We start from the raw sequence: 19048 nt of genomic DNA on the forward strand, positions 1-19048 counted from the left end.
ATTGTTTGTACAAGTATAAATATATGCTCGATGTGTCAACATTTGTGAAATAATAATAAAATTATATGAAGTATGAAGAATGTACAAAACAAAAGCAATTGTTGGTGTTTATGAAGTATTTTTAGAACAGAACTATAGATTATTTGGCAAAAGAAGAATTTTGTATTGAAAGTAAATTGTAAGAAAATTCATTGCTTAACTTGCAAGTTTATTTTTTACGGTGAGGTCATAGAAAGAGAAGAAGAGAAACAGAGGAACGTTTGGCATTAACATTTCATAGCATAGCATAGCTGTTTGTGGCATAGCTCTCCCGCGCCATTCCCATTGCGGTTTGATCTGCAGGTGCAACAAGAGCAGAGCAAGATCCGCGTGAAGATAAAAATTGCGAGTATGTTCGGTTCATCGTCTTCCGCTCCGTTCAAGATGAGAGTCACCAACACGCCCTCCAGCGACCTCGTTCTCACCAACCTCGCCTACTGTTCCCCCTCCGATCTTCGCAACTTCGCTGTCCCCGGTCACAAAAACCTCTACCTCGCCACCGTCGCCGATTCCTTCGTCCTGTCTCTCTCATATCCTTTTTTTCTTCAATCTATTGTACTTTATTTTTTTTTCTTTAATTTAATTTAATTATTGTGTTCCACGATTGCATTGAGTTGAATTGGTTACTTGTTAATTTTCTGTTATTAATTATGCCAATGCCGAATGGTGGATGTTATTTCGTGGATTAATTAGATTAATGATTCTTTTGTGGCCTTAACCGAGAGATACTGCTCATGACAACATAGGCAGCGACCAGATTGGGTTGAACTCCATTCAACGGCGGTGTGCCAAAGTTTCTAGTGGTGATTCCGTACAATTGACCCGGTTAGTTCGCTTTAATTTGTGTTTTTCAGATTGGTGTTTAAGTATTGACGATTATTGACTCTCTTTTTTTCTGTTAGTTTCTTCTGATTTGATTTTTTTCGCTGTTGCTTAAGATTTATGCCTCCCGACGACTTCAACCTCGCACTGCTTACCATTGATTTGGAATTTGTTAAAAAGGGGAATAAGAGTGAGCAGGCATGTTGATTTTGAAAAAAGTGCTCGTTTTGTTGTCTTTAATTTGTTGCTGATTAGGGTGGTGTGGTATTAAAATGGTTGCTGTTTCTTTGTCTTGTAGATTGATGCTGTTCTACTGGCTAAGCAACTCCGGAAGAGATTTTCAAACCAGGTAGGGTCTTTTCATGGTTATTTGCGCCTTTAACTTGGTTAATAATGGTGGTGTTTTAGTTATCATTGATTTGTTACTTTTTGATTGTCTTTTCTGATTATAACACTTGAAAACGCACGTTATGGTTGCTAGAGGTTAATGATACTAATGGCAGAGTGTTATTTCAAAAACTTATTGTCTAGACTGATTACCGTTGGACAGGGGAAAGGAAAATGTTTTGTAGTTGTTGAATGGCTTCTTTTGTTATTATTTACATAAATAAGTGTTTATCATTTCCCAGAAAGTTAATGCATATAATACTTAGTTGTTCACTATAACGAAGCCTTTCCTTTATTAGTAATGCGTGGATCTTGTTTGGTTTATTTTTTTTTTATTGTAGGAGAATAGTTTTCTATTAAGGGAAGATAGGGGTGGGTCGAGGTAGTAGGGAAAGGAGGGTGTTCTGTCGTTGTAATTTCCTCCAGTCATGATATATTTTTTGTGTATACTGTATAGTTGGCTGAAAATTGACACTTTTTCTAAAGTCCATCAGCTTGCCCATATCTATTTTGTCTGATATCTCGTGCATGTTTTTCTGGTTGTAAGCTTTCTCGTATCTTACACTATTTCCACAGCTTATTAAATTGTTTTTTAATTCTTAGGAGGCTTGGGAACATTCTTTATCCTGGGTCTCTATATTCTCTCTTTCTTGAACATTCATTTTGTTTGGTGTTCTATACTCTGGTTCAATTTGTTAATCTGCATTATTTTGTACAGGTTATGACTGTGGGGCAAAAAGTGTTATTTGAGTACCATGGAAATAACTATAGCTTTACTGTCAGTCAAGCTACTGTTGAAGGCCAACAAAAGTCCAATTCTCTTGAAAGAGGGATGATTTCTGATGACACGTACATTGTTTTTGAAACATCACGTGATAGTGGAATTAAGGTGAGTTTCCTATTTTGCTTTTGACATCTATATATCTTGTTCTGGTCATAATAGATTTGGTATATTTAGAGAAAATGAACAAAAGTGAAATACTTATTATTCCTAAGAAAAAGTGAGGAGTACATATTTATGGTGCCATGAATTTGAGAAACGCCTTGAGGAAGCTATCTACAGTGCTAACTCAACACTGATGTGACTTGTAACTAAAACTGTAACAAATTGAGATGCAGTTACAGTGTAGGAAATCACCTACTACTAAGACTACAGCTAATATTGAATACTCATTAATCATATACACTTAGCTATCCTTTGATGCTTGATCAGTAAAGAAGTTAACAAACCTTTAACTTCAAATGTAAATCACAATGATGGAACAAAAATCTCACATTTCAAATAAGTTTCATGTAAATTACTCACACAGAGCTAATCAAGTACCTTAAATTCTAACCTCAAGTAAATATCAAGATCTATGCTTCCCAAGACCAAAATGCAGAATCAGTATTGTAGTTGTGCTGTAAAAAGAGATTCTGTTGGAGAACTGCCTTAATGAGATCACATCTCAAGCCTATCAAAGCTCACTCCTGTCTGTCTATTTTTATAGATGCCTCACCATAAAAAGCTGAGAGCAGCAACAAATTTAGCAGCCAAACAGTTTTGACACCCCAAAGTTCAGATCAGCTTATCTACAGGAAAATTGTAAAAGCCATGAAGATGCAAATAGTTATTCATTGTTTAGTTACATAGACTTCACTGATTGGGATTTATTGAATTTTCAGCTAATGTTGATGTTAATTCTGAATATTTACTTGGTTTTTTGTAATATCTTCTGTATTTTTCATTTAGAAAGCTAATCCCTTACTTCGTATTGGTTATTATTTTATATAATCTAGGTAAGATAATAGTGAATACATTGCTAAGTGTATGAGGACTCTTAACTGTGCTCTATTGGTTGTAATTATCCTTGTATTTACCGGTTTATGTTGTGCTTTGCAGATTGTCAACCAACGGGAGGGGGCAACTAGCAACATTTTCAAGCAGAAAGAATTTAACCTTCAGTCACTGGGTATTGGTGGCTTGAGTGCAGAATTTGCAGATATATTTCGAAGAGCTTTTGCCTCTCGTGTTTTCCCTCCCCATGTGACATCTAAGTAATACTTAATATACTGTGATTCATTAATGTGTTGCTTATGTCGTATATCATGTTCTTACTTGAACGCCTTTGAACTTTCAGATTAGGAATCAAGCATGTGAAGGGCATGCTTCTTTATGGGCCTCCTGGAACTGGAAAGACACTTATGGCACGTCAAATTGGAAAAATTTTGAATGGGAAGGAACCAAAGGTTTGGAAATTACTCCTTATTCTTGTGAGAAATTTGAACAAGTACATCTATATAAAATTATTATGTATGCAATCAGCTACAGTATAAAGATCTTATAATTGTAATTTCTTTGAATTAATAGTCTCCTAATTATTGTTAATAGTGGGCTAGGAATTGCCTAGGAATATGCTTTTATTTTCATGGTTCTACTATCTTCTTATTTCTTAAAATTAGACTAAATGGCTGTTTTCATGTGTTATCATGGATAAGGAATCTGGACTTGATTTGACAATATTGAATTTGAATCTTACTGCCTGTCCTGCAATCATCTCCTTTATTCTTATGGACGTAACTTGTGACTTTTATCGGAGTATTTGTAACTTTCTCCAAACATATTAAATGTTCTCATGCTTCATTTTTTCCTTCTCTTCTTACTACATTTTGTGACATTTTTACTATGTCCTGTGATCGATTCTTTAAGTAATTGACTTTATTGAATAGCTTCAAAATCTGAGCGTGATACCTGTAGGTTGGTAAATTATATTTTGCTGTCTTAATTTTTCTTTTCTATGTCTTGTATTAGATTGTAAATGGTCCTGAAGTTTTGAGCAAATTTGTTGGGGAAACTGAAAAGAATGTGAGAGACCTTTTTGCTGACGCCGAACAGGATCAGAGGACCCGAGGTGATGGATATATTATCCCATTGTATATTTCTTAAGTTAAATTTTCAAATAATTCACTTTATTTGTTCACTGTTTTCCAGGGGATGAAAGTGATTTGCATGTTATAATCTTTGATGAAATTGATGCTATTTGCAAGGTATAAGGTTTTTTAACTTTAGTTCAACATCAATCATCTACTGCATTGCTATTGCGAGTTTATCAATAACAGTTAATCAGCAACAACTGAGTTTGCAATAACTGGTGGAATATCTTTATACGATACCTTAAACTAACTTGATTGTGGTCACTTATCAATGTTTATTTTTATATTCATTTTGTCTTGGTGTACCTAACTAGTGGAAAATGTATGTTTATCTTGGTTTATACGACAAAGTGCACAAGTATGATTAAAGGGGAACATGACAACATTTAAATCTGGGGTGCATGTAGTTTCTTGAGTAATCATGTTCATGAGCATCGTATATGTTGATTTGTGTGGTACTATAATCACTCTGTTTCTTTTCATGCGCAGTCAAGGGGTTCAACTCGGGATGGTACTGGAGTTCATGACAGCATAGTAAATCAGCTTCTGACTAAGGTCAGTAAAGTTTTTGAATGCTTTTATTGATAGAAGAGATACTGTTTCTATAGTAGTCACTGTTTCTATAGTAGTCATATCAGAAATTCTAAGACAATCTGCTTGGTTTACAGATAGATGGTGTGGAGTCACTCAATAATGTTTTGCTTATTGGAATGACTAACAGAAAGGATATGCTTGATGAAGCTCTCTTAAGGTCTTCATATCTTCTTCCCCTGTTATGCTCTTTGAATTTACTTCCCCAAGAAAATATAAATGTTGACAGTCAAAATTATATATCAATAGTTGTGATCCAATCTACTGCCACTCTGATTGCTTGTTATAGAATTTGAAGAGTTTACACACATATATATTTGTATTATTTATGATATTAATTAGAAGAGGAATAATGTCCTAAATTAAGGGTAATCAGCGGCAGTAAACTTTGGGCCAGTATTAGCTAATATTGCTATCTATACTCGTGATTAATACAGTCACTCAATGCTAAGCTAACATTCTCCCTCAAGTTGAAGGATGTATGTCATATGTACTAAAGTCAAACTAATACCTTGTAAGACATTCAATAAGTATAACAGCTAACTAGTTGTTGGAGTTTACAAATTTAGTAATGAACTTGCCTTTTAAAAAAAAATACTTTGACTAAATATAGTGAATCGCTTTGTGTCTTGTCCTTTCATGAAAGATTGGGTTAGAAGCAAGAAGTAAATGCTGTTAAGTTGTCACACATCATTTTCATTACCTTAATGTCTCACAACTTGAGCTGTTAAAGCTATTGCTTTAACCCCAAGTTCATTGGTTGCTGCTTCCTTGGCATGATACTTTGCATTTGTATTGACCTAGCAGCTTTGTTCTATTTCTAGCTACTGTGTCATTAATAACAAATACTTCAACCTGCCTATTCATGTGCTCAATTCTAATGCTTAATCTTGACTCCTGTAATTGGTTTGTATGGTAGCTATCTGCATAAGTGGCTCTCATCTTTTAGTCATTTATCATTTACTTGTGTCATGTAGACCGGGGAGATTGGAAGTCCAGGTTGAGATAAGCCTTCCTGATGAAAATGGTCGACTACAAATTCTTCAAATTCACACCAACAAAATGAAAGAGAATTCTTTTCTAGCTCCTGATGTGAACCTTCAAGAGCTTGGTATGTGTTCTGTGATGCCTAGTCTTGTCTTACAGATGTATAAGTTTACTTTTTGGATTAAATGAAAGTAATAAAAGCTTTCTTATTGTGCTTGTTTGCATTAGCACATGCTTTATTCATTGAAGGATATTATTCATGATTTACCATAAACCCTTTTATTTGGTAGTTTTATCATATGAAACCAGGAGGGAAGTCTGGCAAATTAAAGACTATTTCACGTCTGTTTTAGTTCCAAGCAATTTGTAAAGTTATTTGTTTGAATTGGTTTTGAAATCACCTAAGCATGGACAAGCTGAACGCAGCACTAACACTGACCTACACATTATATTTAAGAATTGTGACAACAATGTGAGGTGTACATTTACTTTTTACATATTTAGTCGTGTGTCTAACGTGGAGATGATCACTGTCTCAGTGTCTGTTCAGAGAAAACAAAACTAGTTTGTCTAAAATTTGATTTTATACTAATTTTTACCAAATATAAAACTTAGTTTGTGTGTTTTTTTTTTAAATTAAAAAAATTAAGGAAGGCAGATTATTTTTTCATGCATAAAGTGAAAGAGTGTGAACTGACTAAACAGTTTTTTTGTTAAAATAAGTTTTTTAGTTAAATAATCAGAAAACAAGAATTGAATTTATAATATTGAATCATTATTAATCTTAAAAATACTCTAGAACCAATTCTCCTATATCTAATTAGCTATTTGGTTTTCGGAGTATAACAAACATCTTCTCAAGAGGCAAAGAGATTTGCAGAACCATAAATACATTCTTGTCTTTGTGATAACTCCTTTATTTGAAAATTACCAACACTTTTTTGGTTAATGGTTTGAGTTTGTAACATGATATAATTAATGGTTGAAGTGCGAATAAGATACTCAGAAAGATATTTTTTGTAGTCCGTTATTTTGGTCATGCCAATGTAGAATTTGCAAATACTGATGGCAAGATTATTTTTATTTTTAACAGAAATTGGAAAAATAAAATTATCTAAATCCACATGGTTTGGATTCTTGGGATGCTTACTCTGGGTTTACTTTTCTTGTCTTGTGCAGCTGCTCGAACAAAAAACTACAGTGGTGCAGAACTTGAAGGTGTTGTGAAAAGTGCCGTGTCATATGCTTTAAATAGACAATTAAGTCTAGATGATCTCACTAAGCAAGTGGAGGAAGAGAACATTAAGGTTACAATGGAAGACTTTTTGAATGCACTCCAAGAAGTTATTCCGGCATTTGGTGCTTCAACCGATGATCTTGAAAGATGCAGGTACTACTTCTACTCGCAAGGATGAAAGTTTGTTGGAAATAAGTTAAGCCTTTTCATTTTATTTACTCTTTGCTCATTATCATTTTATAAATTTACATAAAATTTAGGCAGTCTAGGTTGAATACTTCATGGTGCATCACATAAAGAGCTACTGATATGTTACAACAGACTACATCCTAGAAGTTCAAAGGAACTCCTATTCTGACTAACTCTGTAGGAATAAATATATATATCCTAATTGCATGATTACTGGAATTAAGTAGATCCTAGAATAGGCCTATGACTAAAAGCCCAAGATGCAATATCTCTAAATATCTAACACTCTCATGCTAGAGCATACTAATCACATGCATCAAGCTAGTTACATAGATATGAATTTGAGGATCCCTCATACACTATGTGAAGATATCAGTCAATTATTGGAATTGATAAAATTAATGATGTCTTGTGATAAAATCTTCTCTTTTAATGAAGTGACTGTGAAAATACCTCGAAATGCTTAGTCCTCTCTCAGACCACCAAATTTGAAGCAATACGCAAGGCATAACCTGATTGACACAAATGAGCATCATTTGGATAACCTCCCCAAACTTTGGTTCTTTGACTAATGACCAATTGTTTAAACCAAAATGGTCCACAAGTGGTTGAAGTCACAGCTTGATGCTCCACTTTTGTACAGGGCCTTGCAACAATGTTCTGTTAATTATTTTCCCAGAACCATCTTCTCAGCAATAAAAATACATTATCCGAAGGTGGATCATTATTAGCTAGATAGCCAGTCTAATCTGCGTTTGAATATCCCATAACACAAGTTTGCACTTTGTATTCATACAAGAGACCTTTTCCTAGAACTTCTTTGATATATTTTAGAATACGGATGACTACATCCTAGTGTTCTGCACAAGGAGAGTTATGAAATTGACTTACCTCATTGATGTTAAAGGAGATATCTGGTTGGGTGACAATGAGGTAATTTGGTTTCTCAACCAGTTGCTTGTGCTTCTCTATGTCTTGAAGTGGCTCCTCTAACCTGGTAGAAGTTTGGAATTTGGATTCATGGAATTGTGAACAGGCTTAGCATTAATCAGTCTTGTTTCCTCTAAAATTGCATCTACCTTTAAGGGATGACAATATCCCTCTTTGACTGTGTAGCTTAAATCCTCAAGAAATAACAGAATCTACCAAAATCTTTTGTTTGAAAGTATTGACATTGGTGTTCCTCTAATTTGTGATGCTGGTGATCTACCTGTAACAAGTTATAGCATTGCTGTCAACATAATATACCACCAAGTAGATACATCTCACAATGGAATGGCAGTAGAAGATTGAATGGTCAGCCTCATTCTTAGTCATGATAAATTGTTGAACCATGGTACTGAATTTACCAAACCATGCCCTAATGGAATTCTTGAGGCCATATAGAAATTTGTAAAGATGATATACTAATAATAATCTTAGAGAATCACATGAGCAATAACGCAAGGAGGTTGCTCTGTATAACTTTAGTGAGATCATATTATATCATATATATATATATATATATATATATATATATATATATATATATATATATATATATATATATATTAATTTGACCATATTTTTAGTCGATATGAGATGTCTAATTTGTACTATAACGAATAACATCAATAGACAAAAATAACTTGAGAAAATACATTTTCACTAAAGGGAAAAAAATGTCAAAGTGATACTTATATATATATATATATATATATATATATATATATATTCATTTGACCATATTTTTAATCAATATGAGATCTCTAATTGGTACTATAAAGAAATAACATCAATAAACAAAAACAACTTGAGAAAATACATTTTTACTAAAGGGGAATTAATGTCAAAGTAATACCTATATAGAACCTTTGGCTACCAAATGGGCCTTCAGGGGATCAATTGTTTCTATCGGTGGGCCACCTTTAATAGTGAAAACTAGTCTACAGCCAACCAAGGGTTTTTCTAAAGGAAGGGGAACAAGGTCCCAAGTACCTTTGCTCTAGGGTGCACAAATGTCATCAGATATTGCTTGCTTCCAACTAAGGTGATTGAAAACTTCACCTATAATTTTAGGAATAGGAACAAATGACAAAGCGAAAAGAATATATGATGAGAAGGGGACAAATGATTATAAAAGTGTCATATAGGGTTGAAGGATTACAAGTTGAGCAAACACCATTTTGAAGAGGATTTGGAAAATCAATCTTTGATGGAAGGGCCAAAGAGGTCAAGAATTGGAGGTAAAGGTGAGTCAAAAATGTTCCCAACATTAAGTGGTGTTGCCAAAGCAGGAGGAGGATGCAACAAATGGTGCTGCACTTGTAAGGAATGTATGAGAGGTGGATCAAACATCTTTGGTGGGGTTAGGAATGACAATGGTGGCGCAGACATGGGCAGTACTTATTTGGTGCCTATTCCGTTTAAAAGAATCTGTGTATTACTGATAGAACACCCAGAATTACAAAAAATACCTAGATTCTTGAATGTTTTATTAGGAACAGAACACAACAACAAAGTATACCAGAAAACAAAGGTCTTTCGAGAGGACCCTAACTCTCCTAGTTCCCCTTTTCCTCCAAAAGCCCCAAAAAAACTCCCTTCTCACCTCCTGATGCGACTATTTATAATAGTATGCTACAGTTATGTAATTACAAATTTACTTACTACTTCTTTTATAAACGGTATCAAACTTATCAATTACCTGCCAGGATTTTGTTTGAAAAGTACCTGTGGATTATGTAATGAAGTCTATGTTATATACTAAAATAAAGGAACAATTATAGATATCCTAATTACTTGATAGCCATAGTTGTGTATATCCTGAAATAGGCTGATAGAAATGCCAAAGTTACAATATCTAACCGTAAGCAACAAGTACAGCAGACACTAACATATTCTATAGCTGATCTGGCGACAAACACTCAGTTACATGGTTATCACTACTTTTGCCTCCATTATTATAGCAAAAAGGCTATGTATCCTCTTATCCACCTGAAATAAAGTGAAGCATAAAAAAGGTTATGTCCCTTGATAAATATAAGTATTTGGGAGAGCATATGAAAATAACTATAGATATGTGCAAAAGTTGTTTTACAGTGTATTTGGATTGACATCATAAATGTGTATTCCTTTACTTTTCTGCATCAAATCCACTAAAATTGTGAAAGTGGCTCTAAAACAGATGCGGATTTAATTTTAGGAATCCAACATGTAGTTAAACTTATTTCAATAAGCTCTCCAGGATACCTAGTGAAATCAATTTATAACTTTAAATGAAATCACTTTAACTTTATTTGCTCGTCGACCATGAATACAACTTTTATGTGAGCATTACATGATAAGAACTTATTTAAGCACTTAATTTAGCTATTTTCCCAAAGACCATAAGTAAATTAATGCAGATTTTGTGAGTTCGCTTCTGGATAGTTATTCGCAAATAATTTTGTAATGTTTTTGTAATTAATGCTGATTTATAATGTTTTACTTGTTTTCAAAAGTAATTATTTAGTTTTATGAAGAATGTGGTATAATTGAAATCTAAGTTTATTGGAAGTATTGTGGAAACCAACAAATTTGCTGTGTTATTGTTAACATATTTTTATGATATTTGATTTATAGACTACATGGCATGGTGGAGTGTGGTGATCGTCATAAACACATTTACCAAAGAGCAATGCTACTTGTGGAGCAAGTTAAAGTGAGTAAAGGAAGCCCACTTGTCACTTGTCTCCTGGAAGGATCCCGTGGCAGGTAAGTGATATATCATTGTTCATCTTAATCTGATCTTTATTATACAATGTTTCTAACTTACTTTGTTCTCACAGTGGTAAAACTGCACTAGCAGCTACTGTTGGTATTGACAGTGATTTCCCGTATGTCAAGATAGTAAGTTCATTTATCTTTAGATATTTTTCTCAAGAAATCGGCATTGTATTTTGACTATAATTATGGCCACCTGTAATTCATCTTCTGTGATTGGGTAGGTTTCAGCTGAAACAATGATTGGTCTACATGAGAGCACCAAATGTGCACAGATTATCAAGGTTTGTCATAACTAATACTTTTTGAGCCTTTTGAATCTACTGAGTTGATAGTGTATACAGTTTCCGAAGACTGTTACTGGTCTTGCAAGTAAGGATTTGTGAAGTCAAAGTCAATACATGCTTTTGACTTCCCATTATCTTCCCTGCATAAACAACATTGATATAATAGTCTTTTCTGTATCTCCCTAGCTAGTTGCCTGTATCACGGAAATTCTATGGTCTAAAGTTTTTTTTTATAATATTTCCTACAGGTTTTTGAGGATGCATACAGGTCACCCTTGAGTGTCATAGTTCTTGATGACATTGAGAGGTAAGATTTGTGATTTTATTTGATCATCCTTTCCAGGAATTCCTCCTGAATGAATAATACTGATTGTTTCCTTGTTCATTAATCCAGATTATTAGAGTATGTAGCAATTGGTCCTCGTTTTTCAAACTTGATTTCTCAGACGCTACTGGTTTTGCTCAAACGGCTTCCTCCAAAGGTTTCTGTTCATCCTTTTCTTTCAGTTCCTTTCTGAAGCATATCTATTAGGATGTCAAAAGAAAAACTGACAAGACTAGATCTGGATTCAGTGGGTGGGTGAAGATATACTGCCGTGCTACTTTACTTGCCAGTGGGCTAACCAAAATCTATCATCTGATATCCAAAATGTCATGACAGTTTGATAATATTTTACACCTTAATGCAATATAAAGATTGACAATCTCCTTGTCAAATTTCTCTCTTGCTTGTGGAAGCTAGTAATTAATTCAAATTGTTTGTGCTAGCTGAGAATTTAGTTTTCAATCTTCAACAACTTGGGTATCTGGATGTTTTAATGTTTGTGTTTTTTTCTGCAATTGAGGCTAGATATATGTTTCCTTTAAGTTCTGATAGTTCATCTCCACATGGTCAATATCGCCAATCAAAAGTTTGAAATGTTAGTAATTAATAATTTTGAAGCTGCATAAATCTTTCTGTAGCTAATGTGCATTCCTACTCATGTTGACAGGGGAAAAAACTCATGGTTGTTGGCACAACAAGTGAACTGGGTTTCTTGGACTCAATTGGATTTTGTGATACCTTCTCCGTTACATACCACGTTCCTACCTTGAACACAAAGGATGCAAAGAAGGTAAACATATTTCTTCTTTACATAGTGGTATTATCTGGCTCATGGGTTAATTGCATGCTATGACTTGTGTCTCGTGAACGTTTCCTGTTATCTTTCATGCTTTTTTGTGCTCTTGAATCTTAACAACAAATAAGTTGTTTCATCTGATAAAAATTTAACTGATTGTATCACTTGATACAGTTTAATTTGTGCCTCTTGTAAGCTTTGCAGTTCAACTTGAATGTTAAGCTTCTCCTTTTCATTTTTAAAACCACAGGTCCTTGAACAGTTGAGTGTATTCTCTGAGGACGATATTGATTCTGCTGCAGAGGCATTGAATGATGTACGTATAATCACTCCTTTATGTGCTTCATTTCTTAATTGTCATATATCAGTTTTTCCTAATTTGTGTAAAACAAGGGAACGAAATTAGTTTGGTTTGGAAGGGAACTTCATTTTTTCGTTGAGTTTTGTTTATCCTGTGTACAAATTACAAATAGAATAGCTGTCGCTCGCATTTCTGATAATATTTCTCCTTTTGTAAACAAAGTTTTATTTATTTTGTTTTTAACTTTGGGCGTCTCTTTTAAATTGAAGATATTGATGGTAAGAGAATTAAATTATTTGGTTATTATTAATTTAATTTGTACAATTTTTTTATTGGAAGCCAGTGGTTGGCAAAGAACATGGATTGCACGATGATACTGGTGTTTATTCTGATTGTTATTTTATGTTGAATTTCCATTATCAGATGCCTATCAGGAAGCTATACATGTTGATTGAAATGGCAGCGCAAGGGGAGCAAGGTGGATCTGCGGAGGCCATCTATTCTGGCAAAGAGAAGATTAATATCTCTCATTTCTATGATTGCCTCCAGGATGTTGTTAGATTATAAGTTGTTGTCTTAATCATTTTTTTTATAATTCATTCCTACATGGCTTGTCATTGTTGATTTTCTGAGAGGTTTTTCCGATTAGTGTTGCTTGGTTGCCCTAGTGGTAATTTTGAGGCGATGGGGTTTCAGAGTTTTTTAATATTCAGGGTTATAACTTGTTTGGAATTGAGTTGCACTCAAACTGTCATGATCCATCATTATTCGGGATTCACCATTATCTAAGTCCTATATTGCAGTATCTCCTACTCCTTTCTTTCGACCTAAGTTAATTATTTTTTCAGAAATCAATTATCCCAGTAAGAACGTTTTCAGCCACAAATAGAAGAACACGGGTAAACCTTGATCATCGGATATGAACAATTAAAAATTACCAGCGTAATTAAAAAAGCTAAAATCTATACTCGTAATGTTATTCAAAACATTCAACAAAATTACTTAATTTATTATTTTTTATCGATACTAGCGTAAACACATATCTTATGGATATGTATGTTTACTTTTTTATGATTTTAAAATAATATAGTTATATAATTTTTCTTGAATTATGTGGTAGTTATACTTGAGAAAAAAAGTTACTTAATTTTTTAAAAATAAGAATCATTTAATTTATATATTTTATTAAACAAATAAAAAATAATGTTTTATTTATTAGGGTATAAAATTGTACAGTTATAAAATGACACAAATAAATTATATTTTAATTGGTTTAAAGTGAGTTCTAATGATGCATTTAGGGTTGTTTTGGTTTAGTTACATGTATTAGTTACGTGTATTAATAGTTTTAGAAAAAATTGAGATGAATATGTCAATAGTTTTTTTTAGCTTTTTCAGCATGCTGACTTTTGTTTATGTTGAGGTGATGAGGTCATTGATGTTTTGATTTCGAAGGTTTTGTTTGGAGAATAATTATACTTTAATTGTCATAGTTAAGGAATGACAAGGAATTAAGTAGATACATATTGTTTATGGTTACCCACTCTACTTGAAAATATCTGTCATGTTACCTGTCTTGTCACTCATAAGATAGATGAATATGGTCTTTTTAAAAACTAAATTTAAATTAATTGTGCGAAGATTTAAATTTTAATAATATAAAAACAACTTTAATCTCATAAATCTAAATAAAAAAATAGGAATATTTGAAGTGAAATTTTAAACAATTATTCCATGATTAATATCTTTTTTACGAATAATTGTATTTTAACCACTTAAACTTAAAAAAATATTTAAATAAAATTTACTAATAATTATTAGCGGGTAGAAGGTATGCATGAGTCAAATACCATGATACTCGTACCTATTTCATGTATCTATTATCAGTAAATGTCTATCGAAAGTATTCATTTAATATCCATTACAAATTTTAACGTGGATACAAATTTGTTTACAATCACTTGTCATGATTTCCTAGTTCAACCAATAGTTTCTAAGAGTCTTAAAGTTATATGATACTGATACTTGCATTTTTATAGGTATATAGGTATATGCAGTGTAAAATTTCTTATATTTTTTTTTAAAGAAATTATTGTGTTAATAAATTAATTAATTTGATTTTGTTTATAAATAACAATATAAATGGTTTAACATTTTATTAAGAACCTAGACAATAAAGTATTAGAATTGATAGGTATATTAAAATAATGAGATCGAGTATTTTATTATAAAATAACTTTATGATATAAATAGAATTTTATGAACTCGTCTCATTACTTTAAAAATATTTTATCTCTCTAAAACACTGTTCTCTTAACCTCTTTACCATCTCTCTAAGTTTTCTCACTCCTTGATCATCTGTTTGACGATCAGAAGGTACCTAAACGATAACGATGTCAAAGTCTTCTAATCCAACCGATCAATTTGTTGATTAGAGCAAGTGAGTTTCATTCCTTTTTTTCTTGGTATTTCTTGACTCTTGATCATGCGAACGAAATCTGTTTTGCATGTAATGAGAGTTCCTCTTCCTTGACTCTCGATTCAATTTAGGTTATAAGGTTTGTATCTACTCACCAATCGGTGATTTGTAGGTCGTTCTAAAGGTTCCTTGCGATGAAAGCAATTGTCGGGGTTTTCTAGAAATGTGCCAGTTTTATAGAGGTAAAGGAAGTTCGGTATTTGATTTTAATTGCAGCATGTGGTGTAAGTTTGATGATTTGTGAGTATTAAATTGTTTGGATGCAAAATATTGTTTTGTGTTAGTGATGATTGAAGTAATTGGGTGAAATTGATTATGTGATGAGGAAATATTGTTATGACATGTACTGAATGACTATTTGATCTGAAATTGGATGATATCATGTTGTGATTATGTTAGAAATAGGTGTGGGATAGTTTATTAAATAAATATTGAGAACTTAGATGTCTTAGTAGTGTTTTGGTAGGAGGAAGGAAGTTTTAGGTGTTGCAGTTGTGAGGAAAGAGTAGTAATATGGTTTGATGCAGTTGTGATCTGTTATGGGAATGTTTGTGAGTTGTTCTAACAATTAAAATAGAAGAAATCTAAGGTATGAGTTTGTGGTGATGGTGGTGGTTAGGTAGAATTCCACTTGGTTTAGAACACAATTTTGATGAAGTGAACTAGTGAAAACATGAGTTGGGGGTTCTAGACTCAAATGATCAGTTTCGAGAGTCTTGGTAAATCAATTAGGACTTGTTAGAGTTCCTATAAGTTGCTTGAAATTGTGCCACAAATGGTAGAATTCAATTTGGGTCTCTAAGTTGAAGTTTTGTAAGTTTTTGGTGGAATCTTGTAGCTACTTGTTTAAAATAAGTTTAGAATGGTTTAGACACACTTGGTTGAGTATAATTAAGTGTATAACAAGATTTAGGAGGGTTAGAAGTTGGGAAAAATACATCAATTTGGTCAAGAATGGTTCAGGGTGAAAATTCTGCAATTTTCGTGTTACAGAATTATGCGAACTCGTTGAGCGACTCCACTCGCTCAGCGAGAAGTCAGGGGTCTAGACCACTGTCTCTGGATTCGCCTAGCGAGTTGGGTCGTTGGGTGAGCGGTTGAGGGGTCTAGACCACTGTCTTTGGATTCGCCTAGCGAGTTGGGTCGTTGGGCGAGTGATTGAGGGGTTTGGACCACTATCTCTAGATTCGCCAAGCGAGTTGGGTCGCTGGGCGAGTTGGGTCGCTGGGCGAGTTGGGTCGCTGGGCGAGTGGTTGAGAGATATGGACGGCTGTCTCTGTATTCGCCTAGCGAGTGGAGTCACTGGGCAAGTGGTTGAAGGGTATGGATCACTGTTTCGGATCTCACCTAGCGAGCTGAGTTGCTGAGCGAGAGGTTAGGGTCTGGGAACACTGTCACTTTTATACGCATAGCGAGCTGGGTCGCTAAGCGAGAGGTTGGGGTATGGGGATTAATGTCATTTTGTTCTAATAGCGAGCTGGGTCGCTGAGCGAGAGGTTGAGGTCTGGGGAACACTGTCTTTGTATTCGTACAGCAAGTTGCGTCACTGAGCGAGGAAACTATGTGGTCGCCCAGCGAGTGTGGTCGTTGAGTGGCTGGTCTGTGTTCTGTTTTACTTTTTCCATCTTTGTTCTTGATAGCTTAGAAGTTGTGTTTGGATTCATTGTGGATGATGTATATGTATGTATGAGTTTATATGAGTATCAAAGTTATGTGTTGAGATTCAAAGTGAAAGTATGTGGTTTCAAAGCATGGTTTCAAAGTGGTGAAAGTTGTTCCAAAGTGGAATCTCTTGGTGAGGTTTAAGTATATTTAGAGTGAATGCAAGAGCTCAGTCTTGGGGGTTATCTTGAAACTCCAATGATCTTTCATTCTCAAGTAAAGAGGATTGATCCATGTCGTAAGGAGTAACAGGGGGTCTTAGTCTTGGGTGCTTCCAATATGATTCAAGGCATGGAACAGACTAACCTTGTGAGTATGGTAGGGTGAAACTCATTGGCAATGGCTTTGGAAAGCAGTAGAAGCCACCACAAGTGTACAACCCGCCATAACTCGACAATCATTCTAAGTCCGGACAGTCAATTCATTTTAGTGTCATGCATAAAGTGTTTTGTATTGGTGAAAGACTATGTGTGATTGTATGTAATGTAGTCGATGAGTATATTAATTGTTCTTTTATTTTAAACTAGCTTACCCTTTGTTTGTGATTGTGTTTTGTATGTTGTTGGTTTCTTTTCTTTGCGATGATCATTTTGTGAGTGTGAGCAGAGGGAGAGGAGGTTTCCCTGGAGCAGGACTTGATGGAGGTGATGCTGCAATATAATTCTTTTAGAGTAGTATTGTACATAATTTTGTTTAGACTGTTTATATATAAAATTTTAAATTTATAGTTATTTTTGGATAACTTTAAGTTGATACTTTATATTATAGTTTATAATTGATCTATTATATTAAATATGTGATGACTCTTATATAGTGGAAATGCTATATTTTAGAATGTTACGTGTTTATTTATAATGTGTCTGTATTTTTGTGAAATACAATTTTTATCATGAATTAAATATAATTCTTATGTTTTGTATTCATTTATTTATTTTTCTTTATTTAATAAATACAAATTATTGATTAACTTTAAAATATCACCATGTGAAAGTTTATTTAACATGAATTTATTTGAAAGATTGATATTAAATGTAATTCTTTTTCTGAAAAAATATGTTTGATTTTTGAATTTAAAAATTTGATAACTTACGATCATTGTTCAATAATTTCCCTTTTCATTTCAGCCATAAACACTCTTCCTATTTAGAAGCTACTTTTTTTCGTCCGCACGACATTAATTATCTTAAAATTTCTTTTTAACGACTTTTTTTTTAAAAGAATAAAATCATTTTCTCCGTCAGTTTTAAATATAAAAAATTCTGCCAACGTGGTGGTTATTGGTAGATTGCTGAATAAGTTTTTGCAGTTTTAAAGAAAGATACAAAAATTCCATCTTTATTAGAGTTAGTATTAACAAAAGATAAAAACTCTATTTAAAATGAAATAATTAATCAAATTATGAATGGTGGTGTAAGAAACAAGGTGTCAAAGGAATCGTTTATTTATTCACTTATTATCCATACATTATTATTATTCGATTAATTTATTTCATTTTAAAAAATTGAAAATGAAAAAGTACATCACATAATTAATTATAGCATAATCTATTCTAAATACTTTTAACATGAATTTTTTAATGTGAGTTGGAGTGAAGAAAAAAAAAAGGTATTCTCACTCTCTAGTTATTTTAGTTTTTGCTTTTGTTTGTGTTGATATATATATATATATATATATATTAATTTTTTGATATTAAAGTATGTGTCTCTGTTTTATTAGTCTATATATTTGAAACGGATCAATATACCAATAAAACGTCTATAAAAAAAACTTTTTTCTCTCTTCTTTCCAACAAGACTCAACCTCTTTCTTTCTTTGTCCTGCAACCCCACAATTAGAACCAAAGGAAATTGCTAATTTTCTCTAAGAATATTATTTTTATGACGGTTATTGGGGAATATTAAGTCAACAGAGAGTCCATATTAAAGATGTCCACACATAAATATAACATGAACTAGAAACTTATACTTTTAAGTTTTGATGATAATTTCTTCTATCAAAACAATCTCATTAAAATAATAATAATGTAATTTTCAAATATAAAAAATATTCAATATATAGTTCCCATCATACATAACTCCCATAATAAGTATTACTGATATGAAGAAAGGTTTTCAGTTCACACCATTCATAACTCCCATAACAATTGAAAGGAAAAGATGAATGTGATGAAGTGAAATAAAATACATTTTATGAAATTAGTTTCATCTTATTTATTTTAGTATATCAAATTATAATAAATATTTAATCTTTTTTTTAATATGCTCTGACGTTTATTGTCACGTCTCATTT

The 19048-nt window shown here is 32.9% G+C and overlaps 1 protein-coding gene across 1 annotated transcript; it reads left to right on the forward strand.

The window, feature by feature from the left end:
• The first annotated feature begins 228 nt into the window (after positions 1 to 228).
• NSF (AAA-type ATPase family protein) lies at positions 229 to 13423 on the forward strand. The gene is made up of 21 exons (XM_088103715.1): positions 229 to 568; positions 768 to 864; positions 978 to 1059; positions 1160 to 1210; positions 1967 to 2137; positions 3131 to 3285; positions 3369 to 3477; positions 4040 to 4139; positions 4220 to 4275; positions 4651 to 4716; positions 4830 to 4912; positions 5730 to 5863; positions 6919 to 7129; positions 10769 to 10900; positions 10975 to 11035; positions 11134 to 11193; positions 11445 to 11503; positions 11591 to 11678; positions 12189 to 12311; positions 12568 to 12633; positions 13042 to 13423. The coding sequence occupies exons 1-21, from the start codon at positions 391 to 393 to the stop codon at positions 13183 to 13185; spliced, it is 2226 nt and encodes a 741-aa protein (XP_087959841.1). The 5' UTR covers positions 229 to 390; the 3' UTR covers positions 13186 to 13423.
• Positions 13424 to 19048: the final 5625 nt, after the last annotated feature.

The sequence above is a fragment of the Vigna umbellata genome, chromosome 1 (genome assembly GCF_029865625.1).
Source record: "Vigna umbellata cultivar VRB3 chromosome 1, Vumbellata_1.0, whole genome shotgun sequence".
In the NCBI taxonomy this organism is placed as follows: Eukaryota; Viridiplantae; Streptophyta; class Magnoliopsida; order Fabales; family Fabaceae; genus Vigna; species Vigna umbellata.

What these genes read in the sequence shown, in the direction of transcription:
- NSF (XM_088103715.1), top strand. Translation starts at nt 391, where the DNA reads ATGTTCGGTTCATCGTCTTCCGCTCCGTTCAAGATGAGAGTCACCAAC. An exon ending in CCTCCCCATGTGACATCTAA is followed by an intron (nt 3,286 to 3,368) that starts GTAATACTTAAT and finishes TTGAACTTTCAG; the next exon opens with ATTAGGAATCAAGCATGTGA. An exon ending in AAATTGATGCTATTTGCAAG is followed by an intron (nt 4,276 to 4,650) that starts GTATAAGGTTTT and finishes TTTCATGCGCAG; the next exon opens with TCAAGGGGTTCAACTCGGGA.